Source organism: Dioscorea cayenensis, chromosome 4, assembly GCF_009730915.1.
Source record: "Dioscorea cayenensis subsp. rotundata cultivar TDr96_F1 chromosome 4, TDr96_F1_v2_PseudoChromosome.rev07_lg8_w22 25.fasta, whole genome shotgun sequence".
Classification (NCBI taxonomy): Eukaryota; Viridiplantae; Streptophyta; class Magnoliopsida; order Dioscoreales; family Dioscoreaceae; genus Dioscorea; species Dioscorea cayenensis.
Window position 1 is genome coordinate 20,630,187 of NC_052474.1, and position 16,594 is coordinate 20,646,780.

At 33.0% G+C, this 16,594-nt stretch overlaps 2 protein-coding genes across 2 annotated transcripts; both read right to left on the reverse strand.

Moving 5' to 3' along the window:
• Positions 1-250: 250 nt before the first annotated feature.
• Positions 251-12,050, reverse strand: LOC120258764 (zinc finger CCCH domain-containing protein 44-like). The gene is made up of 11 exons (XM_039266200.1): positions 11,559-12,050; positions 10,153-10,232; positions 9,511-9,701; positions 9,196-9,215; positions 8,215-9,101; positions 8,012-8,133; positions 7,690-7,749; positions 6,744-6,865; positions 6,310-6,458; positions 3,802-4,251; positions 251-875 (listed from the first exon to the last, which is right to left on the reverse strand). Exons 1-11 carry the CDS (start codon positions 11,648-11,650, stop codon positions 514-516), a joined length of 2,535 nt encoding a protein of 844 aa, XP_039122134.1. The 5' UTR covers positions 11,651-12,050; the 3' UTR covers positions 251-513.
• Positions 12,051-15,191: 3,141 nt separating this feature from the next.
• Positions 15,192-16,328, reverse strand: LOC120259258 (MYB-like transcription factor ETC3). Its single transcript, XM_039266832.1, has 3 exons — positions 16,155-16,328; positions 15,647-15,713; positions 15,192-15,447 (listed from the first exon to the last, which is right to left on the reverse strand). The coding sequence occupies exons 1-3, from the start codon at positions 16,174-16,176 to the stop codon at positions 15,291-15,293; spliced, it is 246 nt and encodes an 81-aa protein (XP_039122766.1). The 5' UTR covers positions 16,177-16,328; the 3' UTR covers positions 15,192-15,290.
• Positions 16,329-16,594: the final 266 nt, after the last annotated feature.

Below are 16,594 nucleotides of genomic sequence, written 5' to 3' on the forward strand. Positions count from 1 at the left end.
TAACCAGAAATATCTCATACATAAAGTTTTACCAAAATGAAATTAAAAAAATAAACCTGTGTGGGCATGTACAATAATAGTACACAAAGTTACAAATTTTTCCAATGACTTTGAGAAGTCATATCATGTATTAGACAAAACACAGCACATGAAAATTGGAATCCTAAAACAATGACATAATTCATAGAGCTCAACTACAAGAGCGTTGCTGACATGTAAGATCTTCAAGCATACTAAAAACACAAAATAATGAAGCATTGGTTCAACATTTTTTTTTTCTTTTGAGATTATCATTGGACAAACAACATTCAAAGAAATTAACAATATGATATTCTGACCAAATTTACATAACAATGCTGAAAAATACGGGCATTTCCGATTTCTTTCAGCAATTACTGACTGTCTCAATTGTAAAACAACCATGCTGCAGTAAAATTAGTTAAAAAGAAGAGGCCTGCGCCTGTGCGCACTATCAAAAATCAAACACTTCAGTAGCAGATGCGTCTATCGTGATCAGGAAGATGATGTCGGAAGGAGTGCCTCAGTCAACAAAATAGCACTCGATTTAGGCTCACTCGATCTCCAAACCTTGAAGTCATCGTCAAAGAAACCTTCTTCTTTCCAATATCTTAGTGAGGCCAGTGAAAAAGGTCCTTGTTCTTCGCCGGAAGGATCGATGTAGTGCCAAACCTCACATGTTTCTTCTGTTGATGCTTCATCATTTTGACAGGCATCTGGCACACTTTCGTCGTCATCATCAATAGATATGATCTGGTCTTTTGAATTTCCGAAGGCCCCTGAATCATCCTCTTTTATCTCAACATCATTTTTGAGACTGCTGTTCTCCTTCATTTCCTCAGTCTTCAGCTCAGTTTCTGCAAAAAAGTAAAATCCATGTGAGTTAAATATTTTTTATTAATCTGCCAAAAAAGGAATTGTAATAAACAATTTATCTGAAGATTCAGGTCACTAAATTAGAACCCGTCAATAAATAAGGTCTCAAGCCATTTGATGTGGTTGGCATCAGGATAACCAGAATGGAGACTTTCTGTATGATTAGCTATTCTTATCCGGAGTCTAATTTAAGTTTGAGTTTATTATCCTAAGTTCTAATTGTGATCGTGCCAAATAATGGATCTTACATTAGAACACATACTTAAGGTAGTGCAAGAATTTAACTGCTAAGGTTGATAGAAAAGGAAGAAAGGGTAGGCAAAAGTTTGATATTGTAACTTAAAAGATTGATGATGACTAGTCTGTTTATAGGAGAAGCACTAATTGAACCAACAAAATCTACAAAGTGCTACAATAGTTAAGGTTATGGCCATCTAGCAGCACAATATCCTACACCTGATAATAATATCTTATTAGAAACAATCCGATAGACGAAAATAAAAATAATGAAGTATTTAGGTTGCTGACAGTAAAATAGGTTTTCTTATGAATAAAATGCTGCTGATAATGACATACATGACCTTAGAGGGGTTAGGTGCGTGCGGGCTATTCTGCACATGCTAGGATTGGTATATAACAAGCAATTTTCATACATTCGCTTGGTTGTAAGATCCACCATTAATTGCAGAAGCACCATTAATGCTATATCTAATCCTAGCGTATGTCTGATTAGGAAGGTGCTTGTTATACTCAGAACAAACTTCATGCTGATTTTCATAGAAGAAATGAAAAGCATAATTTAGACAATGACATGATCTAGAGACAAGAAAACGATTCCCTAATATTATATTTAGTTGTGTCCTGGTATACTGCAAGGCTCCAACTAAAATCAATCCCCAAGCCACCCCCGCCCCCCTTGCATGCACATGAACTTTTTTACAAGATTCAATTATTTAAAGGAATATATTAAATAATTATTTTTAAAAATATTAATAATAATAAACCCCAAGCTACCTTTGATATTAAGCACATTGTTTTATATAATTCCTTGATCCCTAATCTCAATGATCATTTTAATGATCCAACACATGTCAGTCACACCTCACCCACACCTGATTCCAAATCATTATTGTTACCACAAGCACCAACCACCACAAAGAGAGAATAGATTCTAATTTAGCTTATCAAATTGTTTCAACATAATATGGCTAAGTACATAAGTATTTGGCTCGTTGGACAGAGATGCTACAATCTGATGATACATGAATCACAGTTTGACCACAGTTTCACATTCGCTAACTTGGCCCCGTCAAGATTTCCAACCTAGGGGAGAGTTGATTCAGAGGATATTGGGATAACCAGACTAGAAACTTATCAATGATTTGAAGTCTTATCTTCTGCCCAAATTATGTATTTGAGCTGAATTAAGATTTTGGATAGAATTAGAATTTTTATCTTAATTAATATTTAGAGACATACTTCTATAGATGTGCATCTTTTAAGAATAATTAGGACATGTAAAGAGGGATCTTTTCTCATTAATAACCTCTGCGGAACCTTCTTTCTAATTAATCCTGTTGATTCTGATAACGCCGCCACTGATATTTTGCCATATAAGTCCAATCTATCTCTAATCCTTGGTTGAATACAATTGCATGCTGGTTGCACCTTAAAACTGAAAATCTGAATCAAACCCAACAACTTGCAAGCTACCGAGTTAGACTTTTGCCTTTTTATACCTAAATTCTACATTGATTATAATTAAGGTTATCTAGATCTTTGCATGTCTTCTAAATTAAACATTTTAGCTTCGCATCCAAATAAGTAGAATTTGCATTTATCTAACTATCAAATTCAGTCCTTGTCTTGCATCACCATTGCTCAAAATTGCATCTTCGGATTTTCATGCATACCCAATAAAAGTTACCCAATCTAGTTTGTAACTACTTGTGTAATCGTATGCAATTATAGTCTTTGCACCTGCTACTGAACTAATACTTACATATGGTAATCTTATTTGAGGAATTTACATGTAACATGCAATAGTAATAACGAACAATGTTTTATAAGGTTATATACAATTTCCAACAGTATTTCTATTTTTTTTATCTTCTCTATTACTTATTAGATGGTTGATGACCGAAAACTAAATCCAGAAGCATGTGCTAAAGTATAACAGTTCTGCTGAGGGATCCTCTCATCACATATGCTGAAGACAAATATATGCAAAATATCACAAAATATAGTGCAGTTCGCATCAACTTTGCCTTGGTATAATTTTAACTTCACAAAGAAACTATCTATAAAGAAGCCTTTGATCAGCATTAATAAGATTCTAAGCAAACTCATACATAATATTATTTTAAAACTTGAAAAATCTGTACTGACAATTCCCCAATTAATGGTATTCCCGCATTTAGCAAAAAACCATAAAAAAAGGGTGTATTTTGTTCTGTATAGGAAATTAAAACCTCCTGCATCATTATCAACATCTTGCCACAGAAATTCTAAAACTTGTTCTTAAGCAGGATTGAATGATTTTAGAAGGTTGCCAACCTATTAATTTAATCTACTTGGTATTCCCACATTTTGCAAAAAAGCATAAAAAAAGGTGCATATTTTGTTCTGTATAGGAAATTAAAACCTCCTGCATCATTATCAACATCTTGCCGCAGAAATTCTAAAACTTATTCTTAAGCAGGATTGAATGATTTTAGAAGGTTGCCAACCTGTTAATTTAATCTACTTGATACGGTTCAAAACTTGAGAGCCATTCATATACTACACACTTACCAAGTACAAGGCATGCCAACATGATTTCAAGCAGGATATTTGCATGCATCTTCAAAGGTCACTCAAAGGTAGCCACTTCTAGTCTAACTCACTAAAAGAAAATTAGTTCACTACCTGCAAGCTCCTGCATTACAGCTTCCACTGAAACATTGCCACCGCTTTCAACATCCTTGATTGAAGATTCAACTGCAACATTGCCACCACATTCAAGATCCTTGACAGGAGATTCCACTGCAACATTACCACCACTTTCAAGATCCTTGCTGGGAAATTCCACTGCAACATTACCACCACTTTCAAGATCCTTTCTTGGAGATTCCACTGCAACATTACCACCACTTTCAAAATCCTTGCTTGGAGATTCCACAGCAAAATTGATAACAGTTTCAAGAATCTCAATTGGAGATTCCACTGCAACATTACCACCACTTTCAAGATCCTTGCTTGAAGATCCCACAGCAAAATTGATAACAGTTTCAAGATCCTCAATTGGAGATTCCACGCCAAAATTGATAACACTATCAAGATCCTCTACTGGAGATGGTAACTCAGCCAGATTGTCATCTGCAGTACCATATTCAAGGATAAAATGTTAAGATATAAAAGTTTCAGGTGCCTACAAACTGAACGGTGAGAGGCAATTGCTTCTGGATGAAGCATCACAACCTATTATTTAACAGTAACAGAAGCCAAATTAAATCTGCACTCATGAGAATAGCAAATAAATTTCTGTCAATAAATAACAGATCATAAGATATTAAGCCATTATAAATAGTATAACAAACATAATATATATATATATATATGTATATATAATTGAAAGGGAAAATCAATGCATAATAATTAGGGAAAATGGCTTGGAGGTCCTCAGTAACTTGCAGCAAATGACCTCCAAGTCCCTGGAACTATTTCAAACCCCTACAAGTCCCTACTTTAAATTCATGCCTCAAACATCCTTGTTGATAGAAAATTACTCTTTTATAAACTTTTTTTCCTCTTCTCTGGTGAGCCCGTTAGGGCTCACCCGCCTATGTAAGCCCCCAATGACCAGGGAAGCTCATGCAAGGACGGAAAAGCTGATGCCGGGCCAAGCTCATCTGACACTGACAACCCACCGACCTCAGCAAGCTCACACCAAGGCTGGGGCCAAGACCATGCCTGGCGCTACAGCGAGCTCACCCTGTCGGCCTTGCCCTGGTCCTAGCATTGGGGTGAGCTCACCCTGTCAGCATTGCCCTGGCACTAGCATTGGGGCAAGCTCATCCTTGTAACCTCGGCTACCTCATGCCAAGGCCTCGCGAGGCAAGCTCACACAGAGGTTGGGGCAAGCACGCAGAGGCTGGCAGGGTGAGCTCGCCCCCCACACCAAGTTCAAGTGAGCTCCCCTAGATGGCCTTAGCACAGCACTGTTCCTAAATAGCCAAGCTTAAGCTCACCAAGGCTCACTGGCGCAAGAGAGAAGATGAGGGCAATAGATATAAACAAGGATAAAATAGTTATTTTATATAAATTATATTAATTTATATAAAAATTGGATTAAATGGGAATGTTTTTAAAATACAAGGACTTATAAGATACTGAAAAAAATCCAAGGACCTTTAGGGTATGTTGAATTTTGGGAAGGGCCTTAGAGTCTTTTCTTCTAATAATTATTATTTGAATGCTTAATATAACAAATATTCACATGTTATAATGATGATGATGGTTCCCCTAATAACATTTTTCCTAGTTCTAATAAATCATAAAATGTCCACATATACTTATAAGGCTGTTATGCAGGTGAATCACTAATTAGAATTTGTCATCAATTAATCCTTAGCCAACATAATATAAGATTTTATGTAAAAAATCAAACTTGATATTTAATCCAAAACAAAAATGAACTGGGCCACACAGTGTTGATTTGATTGCAAACATAAACTGGGATACCCAATGGAGTCAGATGGAGGCCTCTCCAAATGAGACCACATAAACTGCATACTTCAAATATAAAACAAATAGAAAAAACCCAATGATTAATGAATGGTTAGCTTTCTTACTGGGTTTGTCACCACGCATTTCTCTCACTTGAAGTTTTTTATTAGATAGATATAATGCACTTTTGTTGGTCACATATATTAAACAAAATACTTATTCCAAAAAGCACAATATAATCACAATATAATCAGAAAACATGGATTAGGCTATGTCACAGAAAGAACATGTGTAAAATAAAAGTAGAGATATATTATCTTATAATGGTAGCAAAGTAAGGCATGCCAGCATGCTGTATGAATCAAGCGTTTGTGAAGATAAAAACAGATCATCCTAAAAAAAAAATCAAGCCAGATTGTTTGGCACCTTTACATGATATGATCTACTGTTCTGCTGGAAAATTTTTATAGTGGCTTCTAAGTAAATCATCACAGCGGCACAGCCAAGCCTTGAAGCTAGTGGAATTAATAAAGTGAAAGAAGTAGGTTCCAAATTTACAATTTAAGAAGCACCACATTCATAAGCTGACAAATCTACATACTGCCAAAGTGCCAACCAACCAAATTATATTTGTATGATATTTCTGGTTTAAGGTAAATAGAAGCTATAGATATAAACAATGGGAGAAAGCCCAAGTGTTGAACAAACCTTTGTTATCCTCTCTTAAATTAACCACTCCACAGATGGCAACAGTGTCATCTTCTATGTCTGCAATGACCTTCGGCATCTCTTTCAAGAGCCGCAGGCGTTCAGCTGGCGTGCGCAGCAGATTTCTTCTATCAATGCATTCAAAGCGCGTAAGATACAGAAACAGGTCAAGGAAAAAAAAAGATGGCTAATTTACCTCCAAAACAAATGATGTGAATGGGATGGCCAGTCTTAGTCATTATATAAATGGAATGCTTGAATGAGTTTCAGTATTAAAAAAAAAAATCATGCATTTTTTAATTTGAAGGATATGTCAAACAACTCATAGAAGAGTTGGTGACACACTTGGCCTTGAAATGAGAGGTCAAGAGTTTGAACGTTGCGTATTAAAAGAAATGGCTTGTCAATATTCTAAAAAGAAATCTAAAGGATATTCTCGCCGCCAACCATTTACATTTGCTCGATCAATCTGTCTTTGCAACTTCAAAATCTCTCTATCAATCGCATGACTTGTTATGTCCTCGTGAACTATTTGGATCTTTTCCTGAAGTTCTCCCTGTCAAAAAAACATCAAAGAATCATAAACAATTTTCTCATCCATATACATCATTTCTACAAGTAAAAACCCCATTATTTTATTCAACAAAAAGATATGAGAAAAATAAATTTCTTACTTTAGAATGTGGAGAAGACATTATCATGCATAGTACCATGATTCCGAAAGGACCACACCCAAAAAACTTTTATATTAGACATGAGAAAATAATCAATATATCAAGTTTAATTTATGTCGGCAAAAATCTTATTTCAAGTTCAATTTAGCAAAAGAAAAAAATTGTATAAAATACTAAATGTGGCCAATGAACTTTTTAAAAAAGTTGTTCCTATTTTTAACGATAATCTAACTAAGTGTGAATGCTCAAATTCCTTCATATGTGAACCAAGGTTTTTAGCCCCCATCCATATTAAGTATAAAGAATTTTGGTAGCACATGATTGCCTTTGCTTCATTAGGTCATTAAATTGGAATACAAAGCCTAACATCACACTTTTCCAACAACTGAGGGCAAGTAAACAAATTAAAATGGGAATAATGACAAAAAGACATTTTTTTAAATTGCAGAGAAACTTTAAATTGAGATAATAATCTGCAATAATGGGCACAGTTTAGAGGTCCAAGGATTTGCCTACATAATCATCAAGAACCACACCAAGTAGTAAGAAAAATTAATTTGGGAAGGACTAAATAGGAGAAAGAACCCTTGCAAGGGTTGGAATTGGAGGGTCACCTTGATAAGTGGTAATTTCCAAGAAGATGCCAATAAGAAAAAGAGTATAGTTTTGATCAAGTAATTCAAAGCTCGATAAAAATAGAACTTACAACAGTAGGCCTTTTGAAAAGACCTTTTTTCACTAGTTGGCGTAGATCCTCACATTCTTCCTGCAGTAAAGACCACACAGGAGAATGGTTGTAAATTCTAATTCGCATGATCCAATTAAAGGTGCCATTAATCAACTAATGCACATGGTTCAATTGAAGGTACCATTGAATCTCAAACATCCAAGGAAAAAGCAAAACCTACGCTACTTGCATAGATTAACCTTAGAGTGTTCAAGAATTATTAGCAAGCAAACTGAATTAACATACCTGGCCAACATATGACACTTTTAGTTAGAAATGAGGACACAAAGGCAACTATTACCTCTTCAAAGTCCTCATCAGACAACATATTAATTTGAATATCTTTAAACATATTGGAGATCTGCAGAACGACATCTATGCTAGAATCTCCTAACTTGTATGCCTGTGCAGTTTTCTTTATTCCTGCAAAGATTAAAGATTTTGAACAGAAATAAATAAGAGATAACTAAAATCTAGTAACCAGCTACATTTTGAGGCACTTACCAATAACTTGACCAAGTTCATATGGTTTTTGAGGAGAGTAGAAAAAATCTTTTGGATCACCCTTAACTCTTACAAAACAACCAATAACTTTATGTTCAAGTGTCTCAGAATCTTCTAACATTTTAAGGATTAAAGATCGTCTCAGATAAACAGATTGAATGTTTTTTCCTATTATAGCAGCATAGCATGTTAGGTTTGGTACCAAAACATTTTCCCTGATGTCATAAGATGCTGGTTTATGATCTTTAGAACCAGAAGTTTTTCTTCGCTGCCTCTTAGCACTAAATAAATCACCACCATCTTCTGAGCTAAAAGAATATTCATCATCGGAATCATCATTTTCAGCAAAATGGCTTTCAAGCAAAGAGTAGATTTTGTGAAGCTTCAATGATCTTTTCCGGAAAAGAGAGTACAGGTTCTCATCCAAAACAACTTTCTTCTTCTGAACAGGATGAAAAAGATTATGCTCATGAATATAATCCTTTACAATCTCACAAGCATCTAATTGTGTAAGAGGTTGCTCTGTATTCTTTCCAACTGATCCAAGAAATTGCAGAAGTTCCTTTGACCCCCAACCTACAAAAGTTTTTTTCTTTGACCTGCTCCTTTTTAATGGTGTTTTTGCTTTACGGCATTTTACTTTCACATCATCAAAAATCACAATCTCCTCATCGCATTTATCTTCCAAGGAATCATCTTCTGATATCAAGTCTTCTTCTGGAAAATTATCTAGATCTGAGTCATTTTTGTGATTTTCCCCACTTTTAAGGAGAGCAGTAGCTGCATGCAGATCAACCAGAGTTAATCCTTCCTTCTCTTTGACTATTTCCCAATAGTCCTTGAACAAAAATTCATAGGTAGAAGTGTCATTAAAATCTACTTTTCGCCTGAAAACCAAGAGGAGAAAAAAATTATTCAAGTGAAGTGCACAGGACACTGGTCACAATAAACAGTGTATTGACAGATAATAGTCTCACGAACAATCCTCCAGTCATGAAACTCTATTTGCATTTTCGACTTATGTCATTTGTGCAAATATTACTCAATGCTTCTAGCTAGGCATATGCACATACATGTAAGAAACTGCAATTCTATAGCAGCAAATACCATGTGATTCTTCAGCCCAAAGGACAGGTAGAAAAGCAAGTAGACATTAGGAACCGGTCATTAATTAAAAAGACAAGGATAAAATGAAAATCTAGTATTTTGAATACCATAGATCTTATAATAAAAACAAGGTAAAAAAATAAAAAATAAAAATGAAAACAAAAACAAAAGTAAGAAAAGCAGAAATACCCCATCAGAGTCAGCATCAACATTTTCTTCTATCAGGGTTGTGAGCTTCAAGCAATTACCACAGAAACCTCTTGTCCTCTTTTTCACTTGTACAAAATCGGCACCATAAAAACATGCCTGGCAAAATGAGTTGGGACAACAGAAGCACTGGAATGTAGAACTTTTGCTGCAGTTGGAACATGTATGCCAGCCTATCAAAATAAGTACCAGGTTGTTTTAAAAAAATATATATTTATCACATAAACTATTAGCAGATGGAGTGGCAGAAAGCCATTTCTTGAAGCCAAAACAATTTCAATCAATATATTGAGATTAATTTTATATAAAAAAAAAAGTTGAATAAAGTGAAGACATCATATAGGTGTTTTGTGTTGTGGTCAGAAATCAGAATTCCATTTACTGGGTGAGCAAACTTATTGGGGTGTACACTGCAGAATAGAACAGGCAAAAGCATTGTCATTCATTAATTTAGCGTCCATCATAAACAATTGGGCAATATCAGGCTTTGCTATTTTCAGCATCTAGAAGGCTTGATAATATTTCAAGATAGAATCTCCTAAAATTCAATCAATAAGGATATGAGATCAAGAAAAAACCCTGACACCGAGAGAGCAGCTCTGGAGAGATTTGAAAATTATTTACCACAAGTCCATCGTTTATCAGTCTCCAAGAATGAGTCATCCTTGCCAATACAGGAAGTATGGTATGCCTTGAGACAGTTTCTGGAAAAAAAAATAAAAGAAAAGAAAAAGGCATAGTTCTGTCATAAAATTTCAGATGCATTTCTGCAATTCAGTTCAAGTACATTACTTTATCATGACTTATAAATTTGGAATAGAATGAAATCCTGTGATGACGTTGATATGTTCAATATGTAAGAGACTAATTTGCATATCCCAATATTTGAGTTCAATAGGACTAACAAAATGCAAAAATGAGCTGCATCAAATCATAGAGATCAACTATCACCTTCAAATCCTACAAAAGTACAAATCATTCAAAAATCTAGGGTCCAGTGGAGGTGATGTCATATGCAGTATGTAAAAGAAGACAATGACATGATTGTTTTAAGCTTTGAGTAGAGGAAGTGTTGCAAAGGTTGGATGAAGCAATTGCATGAACACAAGCATGATGACTAAAACAAAACAGAACCACTATAACAATTCAATATTGTACATGAAGATACTTATTTTAGCCAATGAAACAGAATTTGTCAAATTATAGAAACCATTTTTTAGGATAAAGACAATGAAGACTTCTTGAACAGTGTTGGTGATATAATATAATTAGGGATAAAGGTAAAACCCACACAGAGGAGAAGTGTTAAACAAACTTGACACAGCTAATCAGGTGCACCATGATAATGCAATCTCATTTTAAGACTCAAGCCAGTTGACAGTTTCTCTCCCAAACAGTTTCCTCACACATATATCTCATCTCTCAAGTCTCAACGTAAGACTGAGACTAGAAATAAGTCTTATCTCAGAATCAGTGCTTTCAATGCGTCTCATTGATTTTATTTGTAAAAGAAGGGTAAAAACAATGATGCAAACCAATGGAACCTCATCAAAATTGAAGAAATTTCAATCTTCCAATTATCCAGAAAAACCACAACAAAACCCCCATTGCAAATGGACCCATGAAACTTTCATCAAGAAAATACCCAGACCTAAAAGCCAACAAAGAATGGTTAGCCTTTTTCTGCTCATCTGATACCTAAGCTATCCCATACAAATTCAGCCATCATTCCATACACAAACAAAATTTCCAAGAAAAAAGAAACCAATAAGGAAAATGCTAGTCCTGAACTAAAGAAGAAACCTATGATTCGCTCATGGAAGCTATAAACACGCTATAAACTACGGTTTGCATCATTTTTTTCCTTGCTCCTGTAGCATTTGAAGAACGATAGCATTTTATAGGAGCAAATAAATTGGGCAAATTGAGAACCAAAAATACGAAAAAAAATTCAAGAAAATACAAGAAATCAAAAGAAATCGAGAAACAATCCCAAAAATAGAAGCGAAATGAAATGAAACAGAGCTCACTTGTAGTCGCAAACAAGGAGAAGCCCCCCATCCTTGCAAATGAAGCAATAATCCTCAGCGATCTCCTCCTTCTTCTTCCTGCCCTTCTTCATACCCCAACCCTTTCTCGAATCCCTAAACCAACCGAAAACCTTCCAGAAACTAATCAACCCTTTTCCTCACCAAAATTCAACTCAAAAACAACACAGAAAGCCTCAAAATCCAATCTTTCCAGATTCCTTCCAAAATAAAAACCAGAAATTTTCGAAAAACCAATATAAATCCAACAACCCTAAACACAAGATTCCAAGATACAATGCCAAGAAAAACCTCAAAATTTGAATCGCATAGAAGAAGAAGAGAACCAAAACTCAAAATCTTTTGGAAAATGCACACTAATCTCGAAAGATTAAGGACGAACTTCGAATTAAATTCACCAAACTCGAAGAGAATCTCCAACGAACGAAACACTGAGACCCATGACCATGAGACGTTCTTCACCGAGAGTTTTGCCTTCTCTTTCTGGCCTTTGCCAGTATTTGCAGGAAATTTACATAAAGCCCCCTAATTTTACAAGAATTATGAAAAAGGCCATATATATATATATATGTCACGTTAAACAACGACTATATCACTTTTCACAAAATAGTCCCTCAAAAACCAAAATTAGAAAATGAAAATTTTCAAAATTTTTATAATAAATAAATTGTAAAATAACAGCAAAATGATTATAAAAAATAATATAAAAAAAAATATGATTTCCCAAACAAACCCTTTTTTCTTTACCGATTAATAAAAAAATAAATGAATAAATTTGTGTAATTGATTATATTTATATGTAAAATAATTTGTCCACGTTGTCAAAAAAAAATAAAAAATCAAGTTTTTTTCTTAATATTCGTCATATGTCATCTTGATTAAAATGACAACAAAATGATTAAAAAGGATGTGATTTCCAAACAAAACTTTTTTCTTTACTAATTAATATAAAAATTAAATGAATAAATCCGTGTAGCTGATTATTTTAATATGTAAAATGATTTGTCCACGTTATAAAAAAACATTTAAGTTTTGTCTCAAAATCCGTCATATATCATCTTAATTAACATGACAGCAAAATGATTACAAGAAATAATTAAAAGAAGATATGATTTTCCGAACAAACCCTTTTTTTACTAATTAATAAAAAACTAAATGAATAAATCCATATAACTTGATTATTTTTACATGTAAGATGATTTGTTCAGGTTGTCTAGAAAAAAACATTCAAGTTTTGTCTCAAAATTCATCATATGTCATCTTGTTTAACATGACAGTAAAATAATTACAAAAAATAATTAAAAAAATGTGATTTCCCTAACAAACCTTTTTCTCTTTGTTAATTAATAAAAAAACCAAATGAATAAATCATTATAATTGATTATTTTTACATGGACGATTGTTTATCCACATTTTCTTTATGAAGTTTTTTTCCCAAAATTTGTCATATGTCATTTTGATTAACATGGGGATAAAACTTCTACAATTTTATTTTTATTGTCATTACATTTGCTTATTGTTTAATATAATAACTGCAATATTTGGGGGAAATAAGTCCTTCTAGCTTAATATTTTCACAAAATTAATACAGCTTTATTTTGTACAATGTTAGCAAATTTTAATATATTGATTTTCAAACATTTAGTTAAAAAAAACTAAACAAAGTTTGGTACATAAGCAATTATTCTATAAATTAAATGATTGAATATTTGTTAATATCAAAATTTACATACTCTAATGTGTTTATATAATTCATGTATCAAACACAGAGATGAACTGCTAAAATTTTACAAGTCATGATCATAAAATAAAATTATAGACACAGCACCCCATGGTGTCTAGAAATTAGAATCTAATAAAAATTGTCAACTAATTAAAACAAAGCAAGATAGCGGAACAAATATAACAAAATTAAAAGATAATTTTCATGAACTCATAAAAAAAAAATTGAGAAATGAAAAAAATACCATTCAAGTATCAAACACTTCACCTTCTGAGAAGAGAAGGGAAGAAAAAAAAATTCCAAAGTTTCAGTTGAATAATAAGAAATTTTTTTAGAATCATTGATAGTCAATTGGTATTTTATTAGAATAGTGAATGGGTACCTGGAGGATCGAAGCCTTCTCGGCTTTGGTACCATGCAAATATTGTATAATATTGTAGAAATACTATATAGTACTATTTATTTAATGTTTATTGAGTCTTCTAAACAAGGAGTTGTAGTTTTTGGCATTCCATTATTGTCCTGCATGTTAACCGGCTTCATATGATAAATCCCTAACGGTCATTAAACTATTATAATCGATGCAAATATATATATATATTTTTTATTTTTATTTTTTGACAAAGTCGGCAAGTGACAAAGAAAAGGACAAACGGGTACGGTGGCTTGACTGATCTCCTAAGTATGAACTCCCCGCATATACAACTCTGGAGGGGAGAACAAAAAGTATTCTTTACACATAATTTCCATTAGAGACTTAGAATGTGAATTGTAATCTGAGAGGTTCAAACTCGAGACCTCTCAATCATAAGCACTATTGGGCTAATTCATGGTTTCCCAATTGATGTATCTTCATATCTGTTTGTCTTCGATAAAGCTTGTCTCATTTGTCAAAAAAAAAGAAAAAAAAAATTACAAAATTTGACTCTCTAGGGTAATACTTTATCCATTCCTTTTTAGTTGTCACGTTTTGAAACTCTTCTCTGTTCCTTTTTACTTGTCGCATTGAAAATTTTGTGCAGCATTAAATAATTTTTTTCCCAAATTTACCCTTTAATTTAATGTACTTGTATAATTTTCAATAAATCACAATCCAGTAAAAATTAAATTATATACTCCACAAAGTGAAATTTTAAATAAGGGTAGTTTTAGAAAGTAATAAAATTTTTTATAAGATATCGATAATCAATTAATTTTAACGGATTTTTCTTAATCGGCGTGAATTAGATAAATGTGACAAGAAAAAAAAAACGAATGGAGTAATATAAAAATTAATAAAAAAATTTTAAATATTTAAATTAAGGTAAACTGTAAACATAGCGAAAGACATATATATATATATATATATATATATACACGATTTTGAGTCCCACGCACCAATTCCAAACCTACCCGGATTTTAATTTTTTAGAGTTTTTATTACCGTTTCAGTCAATTAGTTTTACAAAACTGGGCTCGTTAAAAATGGGCTTCGAGCCAACATGCATAGACCCATCAACTTTACTCAACGAATCCTTGTTTGTTGGTGGGTTGGAGCTCAAATTGAGCCCAAATGAGCCAAGACATTGAGGCGGCTCTACATACCTGAAACTGAAAGATCCACATCAGCAGCTTTGCATAGGGGATGTCCACGTCATCAGAAGCATGCACGGGAAGATGATCCACATCAGCGCCATGCCAACGTGGCAGCCACGCTGGCACCAATCAAGGAGTACAGCATATTCGTACATTGGTGCCAGTAATGCCGAGAAGATTTTATCTCTCGATCATGCCTTGTTTACATTTCTAAAAAAATTTATCTAAATATTTTTAAATTAATTCACAGTATATATATATATATATATATAACTCAACTATGCATTCAATAAAGATGCTAATAATATGCGAAAACCGAACACAAAAATTAATTATAATCATACATAAAGATTATTGGATGATAAAAATGTATAGATAGTTCATAAGGAAAAAAACCATGATAATAGCTTTTATTTTTAATTGTCCATTGAGAACTTGAAAGATGGACCAAGTCTGACACAAATTGGCTTGTAAATTTTATTCCTTTTGAAGCTCTCAATCTCTTTCTTCTTCCAATACTTCTCCACTTCTTTTGCAGTTCGGTTCGGAAGCCTTCCTGCTATTAATTTCCATCTGATATACACTCAAAAACAGAGAGAGAAAGTGTAATATATTGATTGGAAAATACTGATTAATTAGTATTATGCTTTTCAGAGTGTTACACAAATTTTTTTCTGAAGATTTAAAGAAGATAGTAATAAATGTCATGATAGATATAATTAATCCATGTGAGATTGTAATTTGATTGTAATTAAACTAGACAATTATTTACCTGTCTCCTAAAAGACGATGAAGCCGACAAATCAAGTCCTCTTCCTCTTGAGACATGTCTTTTATTTCTGATTTGAATACAACACATATATTAATTTATTGTTTTTGTTTTTGTTTATCATAAAAGACATTCATGAAATGTTAGATGTAAATCCATACAGTAAAGATTTCCTTCAAAAACATTCAGAAACAAAGATCTAAAAGAAGAAATGAATATATATATATGTGTGTGTGTTCTTGTTCTTGTTTATTTTTTTCTATTATTTTTTTTTATATATTTCTGAGAATAAAAAAAGCCATCAATAAAATGTTATATCAATTAATGCAAGTAAAGTTTTCTTTCAAAACCACACTCAAAACAAAGATCAAGAGAAGAACTTTCCTGGAAGATATGTTAGATATATATATCAAGTCATGCAGTAAATATTTTTTTCAAAAGCACCCTGAAAACAAAGATCAAGAGCAAGAAAGGCAAAAGATGAAAACAGATAAACATTAAAGAACTATACCTTGCACCTGGTCTTCTTCCATTCTCTTCAAACCTCTCTGATCTCTCTCTCTTTCTCTTTCTTTCTCTTATGAGTCTTATCTATATCAAACTCTCTCTTTGTTGCAGCTTTTATATATAGCAATAATTGAGTAACTTGCATTGTTCTGAAAACACATTTAATTTGTTTAAAATGCTGTCTGTGTACAGGCATAGAAACATCATTGTACATTGCCTTGTCACTCTCAAAGTTTTGTTGTTTGTATAGTTACAGTCATTGCTGGTGTACACTATTTATTAGTTCCAATCTTTGTTAAATTTCTTAATAATATTTTTCAAAAAATTTTAATATTATTTTAAACCACAGAATACAACTTGTCCAGTTAGGAATTGGATTTAATTTGCTCAATTAAAATAATAAAAAGAGTAAATTAAACATTTTATAATAGACGCAATCAGAAT